The 25,620-nt window shown below is 44.7% G+C and overlaps 1 protein-coding gene across 2 annotated transcripts in view; it reads right to left on the reverse strand.

The window, feature by feature from the left end:
• Positions 1 to 5,638: 5,638 nt before the first annotated feature.
• Positions 5,639 to 25,620, reverse strand: part of LOC147605558 (uncharacterized) — a 39,989-nt gene continuing 20,007 nt past the window's right edge. For both annotated transcript variants that reach the window (XM_086793122.1, XM_086793123.1), the window contains exons 10-12: positions 12,090 to 12,183; positions 11,881 to 11,950; positions 5,639 to 6,629 (exon numbers count right to left, since the gene is read on the reverse strand). In XM_086793122.1, coding sequence (XP_086649248.1) covers positions 6,019 to 6,629; positions 11,881 to 11,950; positions 12,090 to 12,183 — 775 coding nt within the window. In that variant the 3' untranslated portion in view covers positions 5,639 to 6,018. The remainder of the gene's footprint in view (positions 6,630 to 11,880; positions 11,951 to 12,089; positions 12,184 to 25,620) is intronic.

Below are 25,620 nucleotides of genomic sequence, written 5' to 3' on the forward strand. Positions count from 1 at the left end.
GTTTGCTTATAACAACTCCAAGCATTCAGCGATTGGATTTACACCATTCATGTTAATGTATGGATTCCAGCCGAGATCTCCGATGGCTGTAGGCCTGGAAAAGGAGAAGATTCAATCTGTCAAGGAGTTCCTTGATAAATGAATGATATGCTCAAAGCTGCACGCGAGAGCATCCGTAGCGCACAGGATCGCGCTAATACATTTGCCGATAAAGGACGCAGACAAGTGACCTTTGCAGAAGGTGACTTTGTATTTTTAAAGGTTCCTGCGCAGTCAGCAACCATGCAAACGAGAAAGTGTGATAAACTTTCTCCTAGATATTGCGGTCCTTTCAAGGTCCTTAAGAAGATTGGGGACGTAGCCTACAAACTTGAGTTACCGGAGAGTTCTCAAGTTCATCCTGTCTTCCATGTTAGTAAACTGAAGAAATCAGTTCACGGGTTAGAGAACGTAGTTTCTCTAGATATTTTGGTGGAATTGATCACTCCACCAAAGATACCACATGAACCGGAAAGGATTCTTGGGTATCGAGACAGACAAACCCGACATAAAGTGTACCACAAGGTACTTGTTAAATGGACAGATAGGGATGAGGAGGTGGCAACCTGGGAACGCCTTAGTGCAATTTCCAAAAGGTTTCCCCAGTTTGTTTTCGAGGACGAAAACTCTTCTTAAGGGGGGGGGTAATGTCACGTAGGCTGTAATGCCTGTGGTGACCGACGGCAGACCGGATGGCCATGTCCGGGGTTCAGTGGGAGAGGACGCCCATGCGGAGTCATGGGCGGCCAGGCTAGTGTGGACGACAGGCCACACACTATATAGCCTGGGGGATGAGGGGCAATCCTCATTCTTCCTCTATGGCTGGGTGGTGAGCCAGAGGCCGTCCCCTCTTGTGGTAACGCCCGTAGCGGCGTTACGGGAATGTAACATTAAGGGTGCCACATTGTTGGCAAGGTTTTGGGTTGTCAAATAGAGTAGGAAGTAGTGTGGTTTATATTAGTTTTTAATTCTTGATGTGCCATTGATGTATTTGGCCATGCCACAATCATTGTACATATGCTCTAGTTCATAGTGTTCAATGGATTTCTACATTGTTATTTCTTTTATTTAATTTATTTTATTATTTCTTGTATTTTTTTTCTCCAAGGAAATAAAATGAATAGCCCCAACAAAATGAAGAACACAGGAAATGAAATGAAGAGCAACCGATACTTGAATTATCTTTGCGTCATGCCAAATCATGTTAATATCATGGGTGATGTCGTTATAAATATTAAAACGTTTGGTGTACATTGACGTATGTTTGGGGACTCCAATGCTTGTTACAATTGGTTTGTATAGAAGGGTGATTCTTGGGTTACTTACGCTTTGGCAAATGTGTGTGTGGTGATGGTTTGTATACTTATGGAATATTTTTTACCAATTTATTGTTGGTTATTTTATAGGTAAAGACATTTTGATTTATTTTAGAAGTTCAAATTTATCTAGACTTGACCTTTATTACTTTGTAAAGTGTGATATGCTTCTAGCCTAAATTTATGAACACCCTATTTTGACAGAGTGTCGTGCAATCATAGTCTCACTACCACGAGATTTCACAGTCATGTGAAGCTTTTAAACTTTATAATCTTTAAAGCTTATTGTTACCATAAGCTTTTAAACTTTATAATCTTTAAAGCTTATTGTTACCATAAGCTTTTAAACTTTATAATCTTTAAAGCTTATTGTTACCATAAGCTTTAAAATATAACCTTCAAAAGGATTATGATCCAAAACCTTTAAAAAATTTATCTCTTAAGCCTCAAAATTCCTCATAGAGCTAAAATAATAATAATAGGGAGAGAGCTCTACCAAAATTCCAGCTTGCTGAATATTTGCATGAAAATTTCAAAAACGTTTATGTCCACTCTTTGAAAATTGGAAAGCCTCTTGTTGCAAGTAATATTTTTTGGGCATTACCAAAGGAAACAACAACCAAAAATTTTTGGGGGTGCTCTTGATCGCAAGTTCCTCATCACATCAAGCTTTCAGCATGATTTTTGGACACTTTAACAGATTCTAAGTGCCTTTAAAAATCTTGCCAAGGTCAACCAAACTCAAGACTCTTGACCACACTCATAATTCATTTGGAATTGGAGTAAAGGACGGTGCTAAGATCAGCCTTTTGACAAATTTTAAACCTGAATTCAACATAGTTCAAGAGCTAAGTTTTTAGTCTTTATTTATTTATCTGTATTATAAATTTTATTTTTTTTATTTTTTTTATTTGCAATGTCCAATTTACCTGCATAACCCACTATGCAAGAGAAAAGTTTTGCACTTCAAGAGCAAAATTGCAAAAGTGAGCATGAACTCCAATACGAGATAAAGCAACATATGAAGCATTCTAAGCACAAGCATGACTTTTCACCCTGACGCGAAGGAAAGTGATCATGTTGTGTCAAAGCTAATTTGCGTGTCCAGAGTCCCAACCAAAAAGACTCATGGATTATCCAAAAGGCGTTCACTTTCCAGAACCATGATGCAAGAAAGACGCACGAGTACTTATTGCATGGCTCACACAACCGAGATGACTATTTTTTTGTGAAAAAATCTCGAAAAAGGAAAAAATTAATGTGCTTGTAACCATTTGATTGAAAGTGTTGCTTTGTGGTGGAATGTGATCAAGCAGGGCAAACATCGACCTACAACATGGAAGGAGTTCCAAAAACTTTTAAAGAAGCATTTTCTTCCTTCTCAATATACAAGGCTAGAGCTCGTCCACGATGGGATACTTTACGCCAGGTTGAGAAAGAGAATGTCCAAGCTTACATCAATAAATTCTGTGATATTCTATTACATGTTCAAGTGATCAAGAAGGTCAAAGAAAGAGAGCAAAGAAGAAAATTCATTTCCAATCTTAAGCCTACTATTATTCATCCTCCTCATAGTGTTACTTTTACTATGGATCTTGCTCTAAATTTTGAACGCAAAACTTCTATTTCTAGAGATTCAAGAATGCAAGAAAAGTCTTTTACAAATTCTTCTAAACCATCTTTTCCTTCGAACAATTTTGATAAATCTAGGATGCATAAGGGTAAAGAAAGAAGATGTTCAAATAGACAATAACAACAAACCCTCAAATGGTCAACTAAAGAACCATCCATCAAGTGTTTCAAATGTCACAAAGAGTGTCATCTTACACCAAACTATCTAGAGAAGAAAAAGAACTATCATGTGTATGAGAATCCACCTCTTATGAAGGCAAGGAAGAAGTTTTGATTTCAGATACTATCATTGACCAAAAGATTACATCGACTCGTACTGAAAATCGATATATCAAATTCTTGGTGACTTTTCAAAATCATTCTCGTGAAGATGCAAGATGGATACTTAAGAAATATTTTCGTACCTTCCTTGAGATCCTCCATTCTTGTTAGCAAACCTACAATTGAGGACAAATCAAGCAAAAGAAAATGTTATGAGAATATATTTTAAGCTCTTAAAAATATCATTTTACCCTTAGATAATTTACGTATGTTCGGGACCTCCAATGTTTGTTACAACTAGTTTATATAGAAAGGTGATTCCTCGGTTACTTACGCCTGGCATATATATGTGGTGATGATTTACATACTTTGAAATATTTTTCTATCAATTTATTATTGATTATTTTATAGATAAAGAGCATTCAAAAGATTGAGAAGCATGCGCACAATATTATTTGTTGGCACACATTTTTGTAAACAAGCTTTGTATATAAATGTACTAGATTGTGCACATTTTGATTTATTTTAAAAGTTTAGATTTATTAAGCTTAGACTTAAACTTTAATAAAATGTGATATGCTTTAACCTTAGCCTCAATTTATGGACACTCTATTTTCAGCATAAGAGATTCTTGAATATGTTGAACTTGGTGGTTTTTGATGTGTTGATTAGGTTGAATAATATATTTTCTTGAAAGTCTCTATTTTCCTAGAAGTGGATCCGTGTCAAGGAGATTGTTTAATAAGTAGTTTTTACTCTAAATTTATACTCATTAAAATGAAGGACATGGCCTAACAACAAATGAGTAGAGAGCAATGTGGCTAAAAACTTTATGTACACTACCACACACATAACATCTTGCTATGAGAGTAGAGCAAAAAGAGAGTAGGAAACAAGTTTAAGAATATCACCCAAGAATGGAGTCCCTCAATCTCAATCACACTATTGCACGTTCTAGAGCAATAGCGCACACAAGAAATAAGAGAGTAGAGTGCGCAGTGTTCTTACTTACTTTTTAAAATTAACATATATACAGTATTACACTATCCAGAGCTTAAGAGTAGCACACAAGAGATAAGAGAGTAGAGTGCTCAATGTTCTTTTAGGTCTTAAAATTGACATATGTGCATACATGTACATTTGGCTACACAAGGTCGTGTGTCTGGGATGTACATGCTTAATCTTCTACTTCTAAGCTACCTCTTAAGATATATACAAAATGTTCCTACTACATTTAAGATATAATTGGCTCACAAAAAATCGAAGATAAAGAGTCTGTCGCAACATTTCTAAAAGCTCCCTCTCCTAGGAGCACATGGGTGTGGGGCTTTGCTATCTATCATATTAGTAATACAATCTTGTAATCCATCTTTATTATTGTGCAACTTGATTTTTAAAGTTTTGTGCTATGAAAGATCATACTTCTTGTTGTATCCTCTTACACGATCCTCGTACACAATACCAATTAATTTTGCAGCTCTAATTTACAACAAAAGCACTAAATATGATAGCTAGGATACTAACTAAGAAGCTATAAAACAAAAGCTAATTAATTTTACAGCTCTAATTTGACACAAAAGGCACTAACTATGATAGCTAGGATGCTAATTAAGAACCTAAGACAAAAGCTAAATCTATGCTACGAGCCCTGGGCTCTAGTACCAACTTGAAATTGCTAACCTATACAAGATCAAATTGTTTCAACTTGGCATTGTGTAAAAAAAATTAGGCAAGGTTATATGAGATTAAGCTAAAAATTAGGCAATGATAATTGAGATTACAGCTACATGCACAATTTATTTATTTTTGAAGCATAAAGACAGCCATATATTATTCCAAAGGATGCCACATACACCAGCAGCATTCTGGCCTGTTGAGGCCAGAATTGCACCACCTTCCTGCGAGAGACCAAGCTGCCAAAAGGTGGTCGTCACTCAAGTTGCTACTACAGAAGGATCTACTCAAGGGGGAAAGGGGTGTTTGAAGGGGGATCAAGTTGCTCAACCCATATCATAGTAAAGATTAAACCGCATAGATGATGTTGGGGACATCCAGAACAACTTTGATTCAAGACTCTCAGAAATAGAGAGTTTATTCAAGCTTGTGGGGAGCTTTACTGCACATGGCTCAAGTCATCAAGACGCCCCATCAAGAACACCTATGCTTGAGGGCCCTTGACAGTTATAAGCATTCTGCAATGCAAGAAATCATAACTATCAGATCAAGGCGACACGCCGTACGCGAGCGCGCACGCGCGCACACAAAGGACATGTGTCAGCTTAATTCATATACGCATCTACACTTGCAGGAAACCATGGCGCCGTTCTCATACCTCTAGCAGTGACTTTGAATGTATCATGCACCTTAATCAGAAACATAAGAGTCAACTCTACTTTCAAATGTTCTTTTAATGTACCACATCAACCTAGAAACAATTGCCATACAAATGTGCAAAACTTGAAATTGAAATGCTGAAAATGGGTGCCTCCTCCCATATCCCACAAATTTCCTTTAATTGTTTTGTAGAGTTCTGTATAACCAAGTTCTGCTTTCAAATGGCAATGACTTTCTCAGATGCCCATGTGAAAATTTCCCAGCACCATCTAAAAAAATTCCCCTGCACCAATCATATGAATACATGTGGAGATTAAAAGATGAAAGCAAAAGCCACTCGGAAACCTGGTACTATGTGGAGCTTTTCAGCTAGCTGTATATGTGATATATTGTACATAACCAGGAAGGTTTTTGATGTAGCATGACTGCAGCCAACCTAGGTATTCGTTCTCATGTCGCTCATCTCACTTTGAGGTGTGCCCGGAAGAGACTGCTGTCCTGTTTGGTTCAGAGATTGTGACTGTGTTCCAGGTTGACTAGGAAGCTGCTGCAATAGTTGTCGGTTTCCTGCTGATTCATATATCTGTTGTGCAAGCTGGCTGAAATTTAAGGATTGGTGACCCAAAGCCTGGGAGAAGGTTTGTGACTGTGCTTGGCCAAATGGCGGCCCCCCCTGCATTGCTGACATGGACTGAGCACTCAATTGTGTCAGCAGTTGATTGCATGAAGGTGGCTGCACCTGTACGGCTGGCGGCTGCATTTGGCCTTGCTGGTTTAGTAGTCCATCGTTGTGAGCATCATCCAACTGTGTCCGAGCCTGCCCTGCTGTCAACTGATTAATGGACTGCGGCAGGCCCATATCTGAGCCATGGAGAACAGCAGATTGCAAAGGATTGCTCATCTGCCCTTGTCGTGGCTGCAACTGAGAATAAGAAGTGTTCAAGCTCACATTTCCTTGGGTCAGCTGATTGATCAGCTGACTTAGTGTCGACCGTGCAAGAAGCTCATCTGGCATTTTTCTGACTGTGGGAAAGTTGGCGAGACTAGCTGCACACACCCACCAATTTAAAAAGATTTGGCATCAGTAGATAGTGCAAGGTGATGAATGCCCAAAGTTAGAAGGGTTCAAGGGACCACAGATATTAGTGAGCTAGACATATCTCATGTACCTCATCCAGCTGATAAGTAGGTTTTTTCTTTTGATTTAGTATCTCAGTGGTTTCTTTTTTTGCCAGTCTACAAATTTGGCTCAAGACCTCCATGATCTTCATGTTTTTGTATTTGGTATCATAGATCATTTTGGCCTTTCGTTGACGTTAGTAAAGCCTCTCTCTCTCTCTCTCTTGTAAGTGGAGAGAGAGAGAGAGTGAGAGAGAGAGAGAGAGAGAGAGAGAGAGAGAAGCTTTTAACATCGTAGGACCAATCCCAAGACACCAAAACGATCTAACTCACGGGAAGTGAGATTCGAACACAAGACGTGTCGAATATCAACTCCATGAACTAACCACTTCTGCCACATTTGGGCGGCAAAACACACACACACACACTTCTTTTTTAGTGAAACCACTGATTTTAATTAACTTAAAGTAGAACTGCTACCACCTAGAGTGGATGGAAGCTAGAAACAGTGGGAAAACACTTCTAAGATATGATGCCAGATAGTCCAAAAGGCAATAAATCGGACCCAAGCAAAGAAAGGGGCATATGCATCCAGCGATGAGGGGAACTTCCCAAAGAGCCAAAATTGCTTCAAGAAACATTTCGATGGGAAACGAATCTGCAGGCATGCCGACAATACCACAATGAATTGCCTGGTAACCGAACACTGCCATAATAGGTGTGAAACGGTCTCACTGCAACAGGAGCAGCACACATCCCCACCAGTAACACCCCAAGCATATACATCTCCACATGAGAACTTTTTGCTTCAAAGGAAGGTCATTCGTCACATCTCTGGCTGCAACCTCATGCTGAGAAGGTGACAATGGGGCTGCAAACAATTGTTGAAAATGGTTCAAACACTCACTTTCTAAATCAAAGCTATCCATGGTCCAACTCCCGTCCAGTTTCTTAACCCAAGCAATAGATTGCTTCTGTCTGGTTGCATGCAAACCTTTGAAGAAACCTTTGGATGAGCAGCCCTTATCCTCAAAGGATTTTTGACGCGCACGGATTTGCCATTTCTATAGTTTTCTCTAGTCATTTTGAGTGATGCAATTCTGGGCTGCCAAAAGATCAAGCATCTCAGATTCTTGCAGTGGTCTTCGTTGACATAATTGCAAGTACTCATGAATTTTTTCTTTTACATTTGCTACCTTCTATCTATGCTCACCTACATAGTGTTGGCCATACTATGCAATAACCTGCTGCATTCGCATTACAAAAGAATGTCATGCTACATCCATATCTTCACATGCTTGAGGGAGCAAAGGGCGGATTGCATGCTTTACCATGTCAGCAAACTGTTGGTGCTCAAGATACTTTTGTTAACAATAAGAGGTTTTGCATAGGCAATCTACATGCATACGTATTCATACAAAAATAGACTCCCACCCACAACCAAAGGGGTGCATGATCCGAAAGGGTCATCGAGTTGTTCACCCACATGTCATATGTGAAGTCATCATGCGTGTCAACATTTAGAAAGTACCACCGATCTAATCTCCCCCAATAATGAGAATGCGCATTATGATGGAAAGTATACCTTTGTCATGAGGTTTGGACAATACCCAGATATCAGAAGCATTGATGCAAGATAGCATATCAGCCCATGAGTTGCGTTCCATGTTGAGCATGCCCGATCTATGCATCGTGTTATCATCATGATTCGGAGCATTGTTAAAATCTCAACAAAGGAAAGCATTGCGTAGCCATGGATAATCTACAATCTCCGACCACAATTCCAACAACATTTACATCACGGAGCGTTGCAGATTGACCCAATGCAACCTCACACTCATCCCATGCTTTCGATAATTAAGGCCTCATGGAAGCATGCGCCGATTTCTTTGGGGTTTGCCATCCATCCTGTTGCACCTTGTCTTTTCCTTACTCTTTAGCAGTCTCCTTTAGCAGTCTCTCTTATATTTTTCATTGATGGGGGTTGTTGCACAGGGGCAGATGCATTCTCTGTTTTGCCTGTGCCCTTTGCATTTGCACACACAGCATTAGACACTCTGTTAGATGCAGGCAAATCAAACTGCGGTACTGCCACTGGGGGAGGCTGATGCAACAACAGTGGGCATTTCGCAGACATATGACCAAACTTGTGACAGGCAAGCACCAGCAAATACACCCCATTTGAGTTCAAAATACTTAGCACCCACGTTCACATTCTCAACCTCTATAGCAATAGAGGGGACAATAGGCTTATCCGTGTCCCACAAGATACAAAATCTGTTGCGACTCCCTGTCGAACGAGGAGGACAAACAACCTTGCCAAGAGAGGCAGCAATGAAAGGGAGATCTTTCCGCATATATTCAAGGAGGTTAACCACCTCCACCCACACCGGACAACTATGACGAATAAAATCCCGGTAGTCTTTCGTAGGGGACCACGGTAACCAAGGTTGCATCCAAACGCCGTTTGGATCTAATCCAAACGTTCGGAACGATTGAAACATTCACTAACGTTTGGAAACGTTAGTGAACGTAAGTCCTTGGGATTTTGATTAATGAAGGTTAAAAAACCCATGCATGTCAACATCAAGTTTTTTTTCCCTGTTTCTTACGTGCGTGCGGGTCTCTCTGTTCGGCGGCGGGTGCTCGTGGGCTGGTCGTGCTGCGCTCATTGCCTAAGTCACTCAAAGTCAGTCTCTCACTCTCTCTCTCTCTCTCTCTCTCTCTCTCTCTCCCGCACACGCTCACAGCTGGCCGCTGAACTCTCTCTCTCTCTCTCTCTCTCTCTCTCTCTCTCTCTCTCTCTCTCGGCTGCACCTCCCCAGACCCCTACACATAGGCTGAAATTTTATTCGTATTGTGCTTGAATTTTGAAGTATAAAGTTTGTATAGTATTAGTAAGTGCTTTAATGTTCATTGATGAATCTTCAAACTTCATATTTCAAAAGTTTATAAGTAAACTATAAATTTTGTATACATATATATCGGGGGCAACGTTCACTACGTTTGGAATCTTTTCAACACGTTTTCCAAACGTACTAAACGTATCATTCACTACGTTTGGAACCACCTTGACGACAACACATGTACCATCTACATGCCAAACATCAATGGCGATGCCTCCAGTCATACATTCCGATGCTTAGGCTCAGTAAGGAGCACCCCATAGAATCCCAACGCAACAAAATATACTCCCTCAACCACATGTCCCTACGATACAGCTTTAATCCATCTTGCAACATCATCCACTGATGGCATTTTCCCTGGGAAAAATATGATGACTGCATTCTCTGAGTACTTTTTGACAGGACACAATTGACGGCAAAGCAATCTTGTAAGTGAAGACTGGTTTTCAATGGCAACATCCATAGGTGCAAGGTTGTCGCTCGGAGCAGCAATTTATCTACGTTTCGGTCCCACAAAAGGGTCACGTTGAGCATACGCTTTATCTGCAGCAGCACCATTCGAAGAAGAGGCCATGTCTTCACCGCTAGAAGAAAGGAGGAGACAGTCGAGCTGATAGCAGGCGCTCACAGTAGGTGTTCGAACTGCAAGAGATGACGAGAGGCTAGGTAGGCAAATAGCAAGGGTAGGCGACAGGCGACTAGCGAGGCAGAGTCTCTCTCTCTCTCTCTCTCTCTCTCTCTCTCTCTCTCTCTCTCTCACACACACACACACACACACACACACACACACACTTAGAAGGGGATGAACAGAGGAGAATCAAAAGGCAGAAGATGACAAGTGATACTGCAGATTACACACGCAATCGCACAACAGGTCGCACAGCAATCTCACAGGCCAGCAAGTTGCACAAAACGCAAGTCGCACACGACGCAAGTTGCACAGGGCAGCAGGTCACGGCTCTCTCACACACAAACACACCATCTCTCTCTCTCTCGCTCTCTCTCTTTCTCTCACACACACACACACACATGCGTGTGTGTGTGTGTGTGTGTGTGAGAGAGAGAGAGAGAGAGAGATGGTGTGTGTGTATGAGAGAGAGCTGCGACCTACTGCCCTGTGCAACTTGCGTCCTATGCGACCTACTGGCCTATGAGATTGTTGTACTCATAAACCTTTCGCTAACATTAGTTAAGCCCTATGTGTGTGTGTGTGTGTGTGTGTGGTGCACACGAAAATGGTTATGTTCTCACTTTCCCACGCGCGGTCAGAGAATGCAACTTGGGGATGCATCACAAGCCAATCTAGAGAGTCATTTCAGAAATGATGCAACCCTTTGAGAACCTTTCAGCCAATCCCAATGCTTGAGGAAACACAGAGAATTCAAGATTGGTGTTTTGATAGGCACCTTCCAAGATATACTCATGTACCTTTTGCCAATTTTTCTATAGCCAAAGCTTACAGGTTACTCTTGCCACCTCCATGGATTCCAGATCATGCAAATCGCCTCTGGCATACGTCAGAATCTCTTGCTCAGTGGAAAGCTGCATTGAAAAGAATTTGGAAGAGTGGATTTCCTCTCAAGCAACAACTGTTTCTATGGAGATGTCTGGTTGGGGTATTCCCAATGGGATCTCTTCTCGTACGAAGGCGTATTGCCAGTGCTTCTTGTAGGCAGTGCTCTTGAGTCTCATCCTACAGAGAGAGTGCCTCACCTTCTGTGGTATTGTTCGCACTCTCAAGATTTTCTTGATGATTTGTCCGGACATCTTTGGGCTCGTTTTTCGAGGAGGCGCTTTGGTCGAATGTTCAGTCTTTTTGTTTGCCTTTCTCCTTCCCTACCAGACTATACAGACTTCCTTGACTGGACTAGATTCTGGGCATTGTGGACTATCTACCATGCTCGGAATCAGTTGCTCTTCTCTAAAAATTCTATCCAACTGTTTGTTTGTTTCCGGAGAGCCCTTTTCTAATCCCTCCGAGATTCTCATGAAATCAAGGGCCTTTCTTTCCAACAATTAGAAGTGTTTTCCCATTGTTCCTGAACTAAGTAGTAGCTGTCCCAATTTGGGACAGCTATGAATGTATATTTCTTCTTTCTTAATGAGACAATGGTTTCACTAAAAAAACGTGTGTGGGGTGCACATGTAACCATGCTTGGTTTACACTATATGATGCTTTTACAGCACCAGCGCCTCTGATCATGTAAAAGGCATGATTATACAACCCTGCTCAATCCATAAATTTATAACCAATAAAGAGAGATTATACTTACATATAGGTCCTAGACCAGTCTTTCTCTCAAAAGAGATAAGGTCCTTCATGCTATTAACAACTTCTGCAATCTGCACAGCAATTGCATACAATAATCAAACAGAATTGAAGAACAGTGAAAAAAGCTTACCTGAAAATCAAAGAAAACAGAAACACTTTTTTTCTTTCTAGAGCAATAATATTGAGATAGCAAAGGCTTTTTTTCCTTACCTGCAAGCACCTCACATAACGTTTGGAAAATCCAAGATCATTCACACTAGGGGCTTCAAGCTTGCTTGCTAGCTGTTTGGCCGTGGCTGTAAACCTGCACAAAATACATGTAGAAAAGACAAAGGCCAAAATTAAATTACCTTCCCCTCTTTTTGAATCACACCTGTCCCAAAGCCCTTTTTTCCCTACAACCCCCCTTTTGCACTCAAACTGTAAGACCAATTGCTAGATGCAAAGAAAGTCATATTAACATATACAAAAGACCAAGACTATTGGCTAGATGTGACACACCCCACCTGTGCACAAAGGATAGCATGTACAGACCGGTGGGCAAGTGCAAGTGCCGTGCAGCAATGACACATGGCAATGATGATGTGGCAACAATGACATGACAAGCGCCACCCCGAGCGCCTAGTATTCCGGATCCTGATTCTACCAAGGCTCATGTTCTTCAAAGGCAAAACTTTCTGCAAGAGGGTTTTTCACTCTCTTTGTGAAACACCTACGAATATGCCAAGCACATCCGGACATCAGATAGCAACCCACAGGTAGAGTCAGACAACGCACGTGACACATGGCATTGCCACATGGTAGTGATGGCGTGGCAATCGGGTATAGGTGGCCGAAAACAATACTACTTGCCGGCTAAGAGCATTGGTGCATTTATATACGTGGGTAGGCAAATCGTCATATGGATCTGCTTTCCTCAATGTTGGACTTCACAAAGCGTTTCTCTGTAAGCAAACTGCTAGCTAGGAGTGTACAATAGGCCACATGGCTATGGTTTGACGTCTTCATTCTCAGCCACATCTTGTACTTGAATTTTAGTAATGTTACTTCTTTTTTGTACATGATACAAAGCAGTAGTTTAGGATTCTTGTGTGTGTTGTATGTCTGATTCTATCTCCGGAAAACCCTAACAAGGACCAAGTGTTGGTATGAGAGCCTAGGGAACCTACAAATAGTCTTCACAAAATCAAAGTTGGGAGACTACCGGTTTGCCGAGTTTTTCCTCCATGCCTCGTGAGGAATGAGCTCAATTACTAAAGCTTCTAAAGCCTCCCAAGTTCAACAAGAAAATAGACAGAGAAGTCGTGACCAATTGGCAGCCAACAGATGGATGAAATATTTTTCAACACTGACAACAAAACTGCTGCAAAACACCTGTAGAAAAAAAACACAGCACACAAAGTGCTGCTGCCATGAAACAGAGCAGCCAACAGGTGAAGAGGGAATCTCAATGGTCAAAACCAGAGAACGATGACCTCAATCTGCAGTGGAGAAGTGCCAAGAAGAGGCAGACTGTCCGGCAGCAAAACTGTGAGAAAAAACGCAGGAGGGAGAGGAGGGAGCATCCAACACTACATGTCACCGGCGCTCTAATATCATGATAGAAAGCATAGGTGGATATTATTCTAGGCCACCCATGGTTATACGATCATGCGGGCATGGTCTACTACAAGGAGCACGGGCTGACTCTCCATGATACTTCCAACCTGTCCTTCAAGGTGATTGGCCAGTCCCTACCATCTCACATAGGCCCTAATGTAGTTATATTTACCCTTTAGATGAAAGAGGTGGTACACAAGGGTGTTCATACATGTATGGTATATGTCCAGGCTATTCAACTAGACGACTTGGAGGATTTAGCGACAAATAGACAACGCAGTTTGAATGAGCATGGACACTTGTTTAATGTCGATTTACCCGAGGAGTTATCTCAATCGCACGACCCGAGGACCACCACGTTGATCTCGTTCCTGGTGCAAAGCCCCCATCTTGTGCCCCATAATGGATGAGTCATCCCGAGATTATAGAGCTCAAGCAACAACTTGGGAAAATGTTAGCCAAAGGCTTGGTCCGTCCAAGCTTCCAATTTGGTTTGATGAGGACCAACCAGTTCATGGATGAATATCGCCCGTTGTTGAGAGATTTTCAAGAGGCCATGCAGCTAAGGACAACTGCGATGCAAGTAGGGGAGAATATGACATGCCTACGATTATGCATGGCACAACCAGCCATCAAAAAGAAGACAACATGCATAGTCACGCAACGCACTTGACATCCGTGTGGCAATGATGATGTGGCAAAGATGGCATGGCAGTGATGATGTGGCAATCGGGTACATATGGCACAGAGAGAGAGTGTGCGCGTGCGCACAGGAGCCAGGAGTATCCAGTAGTAGTGTCTTCATTCTCAGCCACATCTTGCACTTGAAATTCAATTGTAATACTTCTTTCTTGTACATATTACAAAGCAAAAGTTTAGGACTCTTGTGTGTTTTGCATGTGTGAATCCATCGCAGCATTCTTTCTATCTCTGAAAAATCCTAGCACATAGGCACAAGCACCTTTGGATGTAGGTAAAAACGTACAGGGATGAGCTTCACTCCTCGTCTCATAGTCATCATTCTACATCTATGCGTAGTCGGCATGGCGGATGCCATTTGCATCACCAACGGTCTCCTTCATGGAGTGTCCCTCTCCATCATATTCACCGGATAGTTAGTTTTCCTTTGCCTTCACTAGCTCGGTGTCGGGTATTGCCATGTTGCTTGCCGAGTTCTTCCTCCATCCCTAAGGAATGAAATCGGTTATTGAAGCTTCTCAAGCCTCCCAAGTTCAACGGGAAGATAAATGAGAAGTCGTCACCAACCGGACCCGCGAGATAGCTGCCACGTTGGCGGTAGCAAGTGGTTTCGATGTTTTTCAGCTCCATTTGGTACTTATGGCTTTGATGGTGTCGCCCTCTTGTGGTGGCAAGTAATCGACTACTTCGCACGTTTCTCGAAGCTTCTTCTCATGCTCTCAAGCACCATACAACGGTCGGAGCAAGTTGAGCACTTTGTGGATGGTTTGAAACCGTCCTTGCATATCGGCCCCATGATCTTTTGGATGCAGCTGGTCTTGCTACAACCCTCCAAACACGGGAGAGTTCCACATTTGGAACTTTGTAAAAACTTAAAAGTCTGGTAGCAAAAGGGCAATGAGATTCCTAAAGATGGAACTATTCAAGCCATGGAGGATAGCAACAGTTCTAGTAAGGAAGAGTCGCAAACACAACTCTCTCAAGAGGAGTTCCGAACCAAGTGGTCTCCCAGTGTTCGAGACCTTGGGTATCTTGGATGAGCTTTGCTTCTTTTACAGAAAAGCACTTTATATGGACACCGTGTGCAATTGACAACAGTTGAATGCAAGTGGGGATGGAAGTGGGGGGAGAATGTGGCTGACACACCTCACCTATGGTACACAAAGGATAGCATGTAAACGCCCGTGGACATGCGCAAGTGCCATGTGGTAGTGACACGTGTCATTGTTGACATGGCGACGATGTCATGGCAAGTCGTTGTTAGGAGTTTTACTGAAAGGCGTTTTTGGGCTTGTGTACATACGTGTGCATGGCAGGTGTGAAGAGGTTGGCTTTGAATGTGTTGCCAAATGCTCTGGGTGAATGGTTTGTTTTTGGGCTTGTTGCAGGCCTGTCCGGAACGTGGTCCGCTAAAGGTGGTATCAGCTACTTGGCCTTGTTTGTGTGCGCGTCCCTAAAAAATAGAGTGGGCACTAAGTTGCATTTGAAGGTGTGTGAAAGAAGGTGGACAATTAATGGTTGGACAGCCAATTTAATATGTGCATAAGTTAGATCTTCATGGTGTGAAAAGCATTATGGCCATTTTCTAGGCCTTACAAAAAATGATAAATAATGATCCACGTGGCCTGCACTGAAAAAGACCACATGGAGGCTTGTGTTGTTGCCAACACGTTGGCCAGCATAGCAATGGAAACGAGTAGAAGGTTGGCGAGCTGGCGGATGAAGAAGAGACAGGGGGTGGAACGTGCAGAAGAGGAGACGGCCGGCTAGAAAAAGGTCGCGCAGCCTCTGTTGGCAGAGACAGGCTGGGGAGCACAAGCTGCTGGGAGGGGTTTCTCGGGCGCAGCTGCAGGTCTGCAACAGAGAGGTGCTGGCGTTAAAGGCCGACGTGGAAGCCTTGGCAACGGGCTGGCGACAGAGAAGCTGAAGAAGACAGGGCTGCTGGTGTAGCGACAGGGGCCTCCCTTGTGAAGTGTAAGGGTTTGAAGTAGCTGGCGTGGCTGAAGCGCAAGGTGTGAGCTGAAGGAGGGAAGCGTGGACGAGAACGTCCTTGGTGACTGAGTGGCGGCTGCAAAGGTGATGTGGCCTTAGTGAGGACAGCGACGGGCTGGTGAGCACGCAGGCACTGAGAAGGGTGGCCGTTTGGGGTACAAGAGCGGCGATACGCTGGGGACCAGTGGAGCGCTGACGGGTGTGAACAGAGGGTGTGAAAGGTTTAGCTGGGCGCAGCCGCAGACTCATACACAGAAAGAGAGGCGGCTTGTGACAGCCTCTGGGTGCGAAGGCGATGGGCAAGTGAGAGTTGCCAAGGAGACAGCTGGCGCAGTTGTTGGTGGACAAGGCCGACAGGCTGGCGAAGAAGATGAGTGTTTGATGATTGTCTGTGTCGGGGCTGGAGACAGGGCTGTTGACAGGTGATCTACGAGGGCTGGTGTGGGCCGCATAGGCGAAGCTGACAGTGGACAGCAGAGCGGGTACCGAGTGAAGAGAAGAGAAGGACGGTGTTGCTGCTTGGTGGTGGGGCCGGTAGCACTGCAGATAAGCTGCAGGTGACAGAGGATCAGCAGAGAGAGAGAGAGAGAGAGAGAGAGAGAGAGAGAGAGAGAGAGAGGTGTTTGGGTAGCTGCTGCTGGCGACACATGCAGAAGTGATGGGCTGCAGAGAGAGTTGAGGGTTAGCTGATGGGGCGCCTTCTGAAGAGAGTGTGGCCGGGTTCATTCTGGTGTGATTGGCACAGCACGCAGGCGAGAGGTTCGTGGTGATTGGGGATGTGGAATTCCCTTGGCAGTAAATCCAGGCCTGAGCGTTTGTGAGTTGTGTGAGTGAGGCTTCTGTGTCGGGAGAAGCTTGTATGAAGTGTTGTGACTGGGAATATATTGCTGGGTGTTTGCTTTGTCTATGGTGCCCCTGTTTGGTGCTGTCTTTTTGGCGTGGGTTGGGTGGTGAAGTGTGAGAAGCGTTCCAGCCGGTGGGCTGGTGGTGCCTCCGTTGTGTTAGTAGTTTCCAAGTTTGGGGGGTGAAGGGCTATAGAGGCAGGTTCTTGTTTCTTTTTTTCACCTCACATTCTTCTGGTGCCTCCACAGAGGATCGAACTCTGGCGTTGTTCTTTGCCTAGAAGGGCATATGTTCCACTGAGGAGAGCTCAGGGATTGTTACAGGTTGTCATGATGTGGTCTTATCCGGAATTTCATGGCAGGAAGGATGAAGATGTGGTTGACTTTTTAGAGCAGATGGAGTTGGCATGCATTAGCAATCATGTGACAGATGAAGAGCAAGTTTTGAAGCTGATAAGGATTTTCTTGAAGGGAGATGCTCGAAGCTGGCTTAAGGATTTTGAAGTACAGGATGCGGCATGTGAGCCACATGGTGTTTTGACCTTAGACAGGTTGAAAGGAGGCCTTTTGGAGCATTTTCAGCAAGCGGAGGATTCCAGTGTGCTTTGACAGGAGTTGAGCATCTTGAAGGAGGTCCATGGACAATCACTGGATGATTTTGTGAAGGTATTTACATGTTTGTGGAGTAAGTGGTGTACGACATTGAAGCAGGAAGTTTCTCCTATGTTTCTGAAGAAGAGCTTGTTTATTGATGGTTTGTTACCCCATTTGAAGGTCAGGGTTGAGTTGAAGAATCCCAAGTCATTTGATGATGCTGTTAGGGTTGCTAGGGAAAAGGAAGGCAAGGTTTTGAAGCAGATGGAGATGGGTATTTATCCGTATGAAGATGTTGTGTCTGCAAGGGATAAGCAGGTAAATTTGGTTGAGGTGCATAAGAGTCCTATGCAAAGTTTGATTAGACAGAGCCTCAAAGGCCTATACAGGTGCAAAGGGAGATGTTTTATATGCCTTCTGATTTTTTTCCAAAGTTTTTAAAGCAGGTGAAGGTGGATGAGAAGATTGATGATGCGATTGAAGCTAAGGTGGACGAAAAGCAGGATGAGGAATCTAGGTCAAGGTTTGAGACTTTTACAGATAAGAAGTTGCCAGTGGATTCTTCTTTGGATTTGGGCGTGGCTGTTCATGACAGTGATTTGGAAGGTTCTATTGGAGATCATTTGCATTTGGATCTGGATGACATGCATGCACATGGAAGTAAAGAGGATGATACCTTGGGATTGGTTGATGATAAGAAGGAAGAGGAGCTGGATACAGGATGCTTTGAGGATGATTCTTTGCTAGATTCTGCAAGGGAGGAGGATGGGGTAGAGACTTGTGGTGAAGTGAAGATGGCTTGTGATGCAGATGTGGAGAGCATGGAAGAAGATTCCATTATTATGGATTTTCTTGGATAGCTGGATGGTGGTCTGGTACCTGCGATGAAAGGTATGGATGTTTTTCCATTTGATGCATTATGTGCTCGGGAGTCTTTGGACGATGATACCAGGGGGGTTGGCAACACTCAAGAAGGTATGCATGTAGATTTGGCTGATGAAGAGCCTTGTGATGAGAGTATTGTGCTTGAGGATGATATATGGGAAGTTGCTAGCCTTGATGAGCAAGAGCCAGAGATAGACATGGATGCAGATATGGCTGAGATTGTAGCAAAGGCTTCTTTGGGTATTGCTGAGATGCTAAAAGCAAAGTGCATGGATGACAAGGGTTTTGAACCAGCTGAGTTGTATGGTTGTGAAGCGATGCCTGAAATACAAGAGCTGGAAGTGCTTGTGGACACTCCCGTTGGAGAGGATCTAGATTTTTGTGTGCAGAAAGGTCAAGATGCTGGAACCTGGCCTTCACTGGTAATGATGAATGGGATGCTAGATGCTATAATGCCACAGATTTCGAAGACAGGGAGGTTTGTTATGGGTGAAGTGGACGTGGATGATTTTCTGATGCATATGGTTGATGTTTGGTATGCAGTGATGCAGCCATGGTTTTTCACAGATGCTGGGGAATGGGATGGTGAGCAGATGTTTCCTTTTGATCCTGGTGGATAGCTATTGGACCTTATGTCTTTTGCTGCTGAGCATGAATGCTCTAGCAGATGGGGGGGTTGGCAAAGTATGTCATGCGTTTTTCTGAAAGATCTTTTGGGCTCGTGTACATACGTGTGCATGGTGTGAATAAAGGTTTTGCTATGGAATGTGTTGCCAGATGCTCTGGGTGAATGGTTTGGTTATAGGCTTGTGCAGGCCTGTCCGGTGAGAGGTCCACTGGAGATGATATTAGCTGTTCGGCCGCCTAGAGATGTGTGTGTGTTCAAGTATCCATGGGCACGGAAGGTCGTGTTTGAGAAGAGGTATGGAGACATGGGCAATTAAAGTTGAAAGAGGACCAAGGTAGCCTTGATGCATAGTGTGAAATGAAGAGTGATGTAGCCATTGTTGAGGCTTTAGGAAAATAAGAATAATAAAATACATTAATGTGGCCAAAAAAGCATAGCCACATGGCTGTTTAGCATGGTTGCAACACGTTGGCCAGCGCAGCAATGGAAACGAGTAGAAGCTGGAGAGTCGGCGCAGCTGGAGACAAAAGGTGAGGCCGCCGTGTTGTTTCGGGGGTTTCTCGGGCGCAGCTGCAGGTCTGCAACAACAGAGAGGTGCTGGCGTAAAGGGCCGACGTGGAAGCCTTAGCAACAGGCTGGCGACAGAGAAGCTGAAGAAGACAGGGCTGCTGGTGTAGCGACGGGGGCCTCCCTTGTGAAGTGTAAGGGTTTCAGGTGGCTGGCGTGGCTGAAGCGCAAGGTGTGAGCTGAAGGAGGGAAGCGTGGACGAGAACGTCCTTGGTGGCTGAGTGGCGGCTGCAGAGGTGATGTGGCCTTAGTGAGGACAGCGACAGGTTGGTGAGCACGCAGGCACTGAGAAGGGTGGCCGTTTGGGGTACAAGAGCGGCGATACGTTGGGGACCAGTGGAGCGCTGACGGGTGTGAACAGAGGGTGTGAAAGGTTTAGCTGGGCACAACCCGCAGACTCATACAGAGAAAGAGAGGCGGCTTGTGACAGCCTCTGGGTGCGAAGGCGATGGGCAAGTGAGAGTTGCCAAGGAGACAGCTGGCGCAGCTGTTGGTGGACAAGGCCGACAGGCTGGCGAAGAAGATGAGTGTTTGATGATTGTCTGTGTCGGGGCTGGAGACAGGGCTGTTGACAGGTGATCTACGAGGGCTGGTGTGGGCCGTGTAGGCGAAGCTGACAGTGGACAGCAGAGCGGGTACCGAGTGAAGAGAAAAGAAGGACGGTGTTGCTGCTTGGTGGTGGGGCCGGTAGCACTGCAGATAAGCTGCAGGTGACAGAGGATCAGCACAGAGAGAGAGAGAGAAAGAAAGAAAGAAAGAAAGAGAGAGAGAGTGAGAGAGAGAGGTGTTTGGGTAGCTGCTGCTGGCGACACATGCAGAAGTGATGGGCTGCAGAGAGAGTTGAGGGTTAGCTGGTGGGGCGCCTTCTGAAGAGAGTGTGGCCGGGTTCATTCTGGTGTGATTGGCACAGCACGCAGGCGAGAGGTTCGTGGTGATTGGGGATGTGGAATTCCCTTGGCAGTAAATCCAGGCCTGAGCGTTTGTGAGTTGTGTGAGTGAGGCTTCTGTGTCGGGAGAAGCTTGTATGAAGTGTTGTGACTGGGAATATATTGTTGGGTGTTTGCTTTGTCTATGGTGCCCCTGTTTGGTGCTGTCTTTCTGGCGTGGGTTGGGTGGTGAAGTGTGAGAAGCGTTCCAGCCGGTGGGCTGGTGGTGCCTCCGTTGTGTTAGTAGTTTCCAAGTTTGGGGGGTGAAGGGCTATAGAGGCAGGTTCTTGTTTCTTTTTTTCACCTCACATCGTGGGACGACGTCATGGACCTAGTTGACAACAGTTTAAAAAACATACCAATAGCATTGGTGCATATATATACGTGGGTAGCCAAATTATCATATCATCTACATTTGCTCAGCGCTAGTCTCAGCAAAGCATTTCTCTACACACAAGCTAGCCAGGAGGTGTTCATTAGCAGGTTATTTGGGCTGTGTTGATATTTTCACTCTTAACCTCTCTCTTGCAAAGAGAGTTCAGTTGTAATCGTTCTTTTCTTGTACATAATACAGACAGTACTTTTAGGACGCTTGTGTTTGATGTGTGATACTCCTCTATTTCTTTTGCACATAGAAGCAGCTGTTCTACACTATATGCAAAGAAAGTTACATTACAGTCTACTAAAGACCAAAGTGTTACAAACTGGGCATTTAGATGAAACCATCATATGAGATGCCATGTTACAAGGACCTGTTTACAAAGTTCACAAAAAGCCCCGTAGTGGCTTGACAAAGGATGTGGTAGGAAAACGACAGCAGAAGACTATAAAACACACAAAATGAAGGCACTCTAGAAACCTACTAATAATCTCTATATTAATGTGTGGGCAATGCTCCAAGAATGTTTCACAACCGACTCTAAAACTGAGCCAACATGTGACCAATTGCAGATGAAGCCGAGCACTTCAACTGCTAGACTGCTGAAGGTTTTTAGGCCATCAGTGCTGCCAAATGCTGGTCGGCCTCCTCCAGACTGGTCGTGGGTTAGTCGGGCCCCAAAAAAGGGCCATTGCATGGGCTTATCGGGAGCAGGTCAGCCAATGAAACCTCCCAAAAAAGGGGTTACCATGTTCACGTTTGGGCACCCGCCTGCTAGTCAGTACATGCCTGGCCATCCCAGACCTATTTGGTATGTGTGCCCATCTGGACTTGTCCACCTGTACACTGCTGTCTGGCTTGCTCTGCCCGTCCCTGATGGAAGCCGCCCATCCTTGTGCAGCTTGGCCACCCGGCAGACCACCAAGGGTTAGAGATGTGCCAGAGGAGCCATATTCGTGGACAGCACCCTCTACTCCCATAGGGCCCACACTCAAGGATCAATAGACCCCACCCCCAACCGCTCAGTCACTACCCCTGGTCTGGAGAAGCCTTTCAACTGGATTGAGCAGGCTCCCCCACTCTCCCCGCCCAATAGAAGTGGGCTGCCCTCCTTTCGGTTATGATTGACGATCCAAGTTCTGTTCTGGCTGGATATCTCCAAATCACATACCTCTACGATCCTGCCATCCCTTGCCTTCAGATATGGGCATTTTTCCTTCAATGTCAGGCAGAAACGAAAGCCCAGCAGCACTTTTTGGGCCACATGGTGTCATGTGCATCACATCTATGAGAGCCACATGGATATTAATCTCAGCATCAATGCCTTTTGTGGAAGATTAAGACCCACGTTTGGGCTCATGGAGAAAGATCTTAGACAGCCAGATACTGGACAGCAGAGCACCCAAGGACCAGTCAGTGTGGACAGCTTTTAGATACATTGTACCTCAGCATCAATGCATTTTGAGCTCATGGAGAAGGAACTTGGGCAGCAGGACACTGGACTGCAGGGCACCCCAGGACTAGGGGGTGTGGACAGTTTTTAGACGCATTGTATCTAATCATGCACCCTTAGGAAAATTGGCCAAGTTAGCACGGTGGGCCGACCACCGAACCCTAGCAACCAAACAACCTTTAGCAACCATATAAGAGCAGTCAAGGGTCAACGTAGGCATTCATTCAGAGGTACCATCTTGAGGCACATCTTCCAAGCAACAACCCGGTATCTAGATCAGAGAAGATAGCAATTCTCATGTGCGTTTCACATGGAGAGCAGCTGCTGTTAAACTTTTGCCTATGCATCAATTGTCATGCGCAGCCCCCTCTTTCCCCTCCCCCCGCTCCTCTTTTCTTTTTTCCCCCTTCCTCGCCCCTTCTTCTCCAGCCCTTTCCCCTCATCATCCTTTAGGTTCCCCGCAGGTTTTCGTGTATTGGCATCAGTCGGCTTTCTCTGGTCTCCCAGGAGGACTCCATGGCACCGCTCTGTCAACTCCAACTAAGGCCGCCGCCCCTTACTTTTTCTCCAAAGCAGACCTCCAGCTCCTAGCATCAATAGTAGCCTCCCTCGATGCCTCCAACACTTCTATGCAAGATTGTGGTGGGTAGCTGCCCACGTCTCCTAGTCGGCTTCGAGACATGCTCCAGTCTAGCCTCCTTGGCAAGCCGGGGAAGATCATAGATATCCATACATCACAGCATCCACCTCGTGAGAGCTTTCCCTCATCGCCAATCTAGGCAAGCTCCACACGCCGGTCTAGCCCCTTGTCCCCCACAAAGTGGAGAGAGCGGACCGGGCGCCCCAACGCCACCTCCCCCCTCTGGCGAGACAAAACCCCAACACCCTACCTTGGAGGACGAGGATGGAGGTAGGTAGCAGACGACAGCGCAGAGACAATGCCAACGCCTTGCCAAAGTAGCAAGCCACTGCCAGGCAAGACAGTCCGACGAGACCCCAATGGAAACGGTCGTGTCAAAAAACTGTTTTGAGCATTTATCTCAAGATCACCTATCTGGAGAGGAGGCCCCGACCCACCCCCGTCCCATGGAGTAGTTCGTACTAATCTTCCTGATTTTTCGGAACCGCCCCCACCACACACCCTTGCCTAAGTCTCACCGGATAGACAAATCTTACCCCACTAGACCCCTTTGATGTGGATGATCTTTGAAACATTCAAGGATAGCACGGACCACAATGTCGCTCTAGGTGGGAAGTCTTTCACAAGGAGTTGCAGAGCGCCTTAGTGGGAGGCTCTATCGACATTTTCTTTCTTCAGGAGCATCACTTGTTAGCTCGTCGTACCAGGTGGGCCTCGAGCATGATTCAGGAGGGCCTCCCTCAAGCTGATTTTTGGTGTATGAGCCAAGATACTGTTTCTAGTGCAGAACTTGCAGCCTGGGAAGAGCTTGTCTTCACCATTAGGGGACAAGATCCCCGACAACATCTCCCGGAGTTTGGGCATAGCCCGTGGTGATCGGACAGGAAGAGCCAAGCCCTAACCTCTCCTGTTTGGATTGTTTCTATGTTGATGAGTGGGCCTATGGACAAGGCGATTTGGAGGGTATTTTAGCCGGCAGTACCTTTTCAAACCATTTACCCATCATCCTCTCTCTAGAGTGTTGGGAATCAAGATCTTACCTTTGTGTGTACCCACTCATATAACCCACTTATGTGTTTATGTGTGTGAACCACCTCTTGTGTGTTATGACATGAGCAATGATGTCAAAAGAGAACCTTTGTAACCTATAAAAGTACATGTACTTCATTGAAAGAATACAAGCTAATGTCACATCATCGAGTCAGGTACTTTACTCTCTCTCTCTCTCTCTCTCTCTCTCTCTCTCTCTCTCTAGCATTGTCTAACTCTCTCTTTCTCTCTCTTGTTTATCTCTGTTAATCAAATGCCATTATGATGTTTCAGTTCCAGCCCCCATAGCCTGGCTACCTGCAGCCCTAGCACATACCTGTGTCCTTCAATTGGTATCAAAGCTGCCCGCTTGTCTGCAGCCTACTCTCCACTTGTTGCCCATCAACTGCCACGTCTCCATCTGTCCTCTACTGCCCACACTACCTGCCACCTATCCCACACTGTCCTCCTCGGTCGCCTATGACCTGGCTGTTGCCCGCCTTTGATGTTCACATGCCATCCACCATGCGCAATCTGTCAACCATGTCATGCTAAGCTTAGCTTAGCTAGCTAAGCCTTGTGGCTCCCTATCAAAAGAAGATGCTGCCCAGTGAACAGCAGCACCTAAAAAGCATAAATCATGATCAAAAAACACCAGAGGGGCGAGAAAATCAACGAGCAGAAGCACAGTAATGGAGGCACTTTGCAAAGCACAAATTGAAGCATCTCGCAAGAAAGTACAAACCAATTTGGGGTTTTTATGATTTTTTTGAAAATTCTCCTTAATTGAAGCGGTAATCTCAAATCCCCCAATATTTTTCAAAATTGAGGGCAGATATCAAGCATTGGAGAGTTGCTACAACCTCTCCTATAGCATCCGATCCAAGAAGCCCTAATTTTTTGAAAACCCTAATTTCTTGAAACCCTAATTTTTCCATAGGATAACATGAAAAATCTACTCTGTAATGATTCAACCTCTAAGCAACCAAATGAGTAGGCCAAGTTGGTATAAGGGGTGATGATAGTTAGAAACTAGAGCCATGAGCCTACATTCATCCTTAACACAATATGAGGCATCTAGCAAAGGAGTAAACACCCACTTACGTGTTTATGTGTGAACCACCCTCTTAGAGGGGGGTTTAAATAATATCCAAATATTTCTATGTTACGACATAAGCAATGATGTCAGAAGAGAACCTTTGTAACCTATAAAGGTACATGTACTTCATTGAAAGAATACAAGCTAATGTCACATCATTGAGTTGTGTACTTTACTCTCTCTAGCATTGTCTAACTCTCTACCTTCTTTATCTCTGTTAATCAAATGCCATAATGATGTTCCAGTTCTAGCCCCCATAGCCTGGCTACCTGCAACCCTAGCTCATACATGTGTCCTTCATAGAGGACCCCTGGCAACAAGATAGTCAAAAGCCTCCGCAAACCCAAGAGCTTGATCTAGGAACCTAAGATCTGCAAGAGAAATAAGGACCTATGGGAGAGCTTGATAT

Source organism: Cibotium barometz, chromosome 59, assembly GCF_041138505.1.
Source record: "Cibotium barometz isolate CiBa-2024 chromosome 59, ASM4113850v1, whole genome shotgun sequence".
NCBI lineage: Eukaryota > Viridiplantae > Streptophyta > Polypodiopsida > Cyatheales > Cibotiaceae > Cibotium > Cibotium barometz.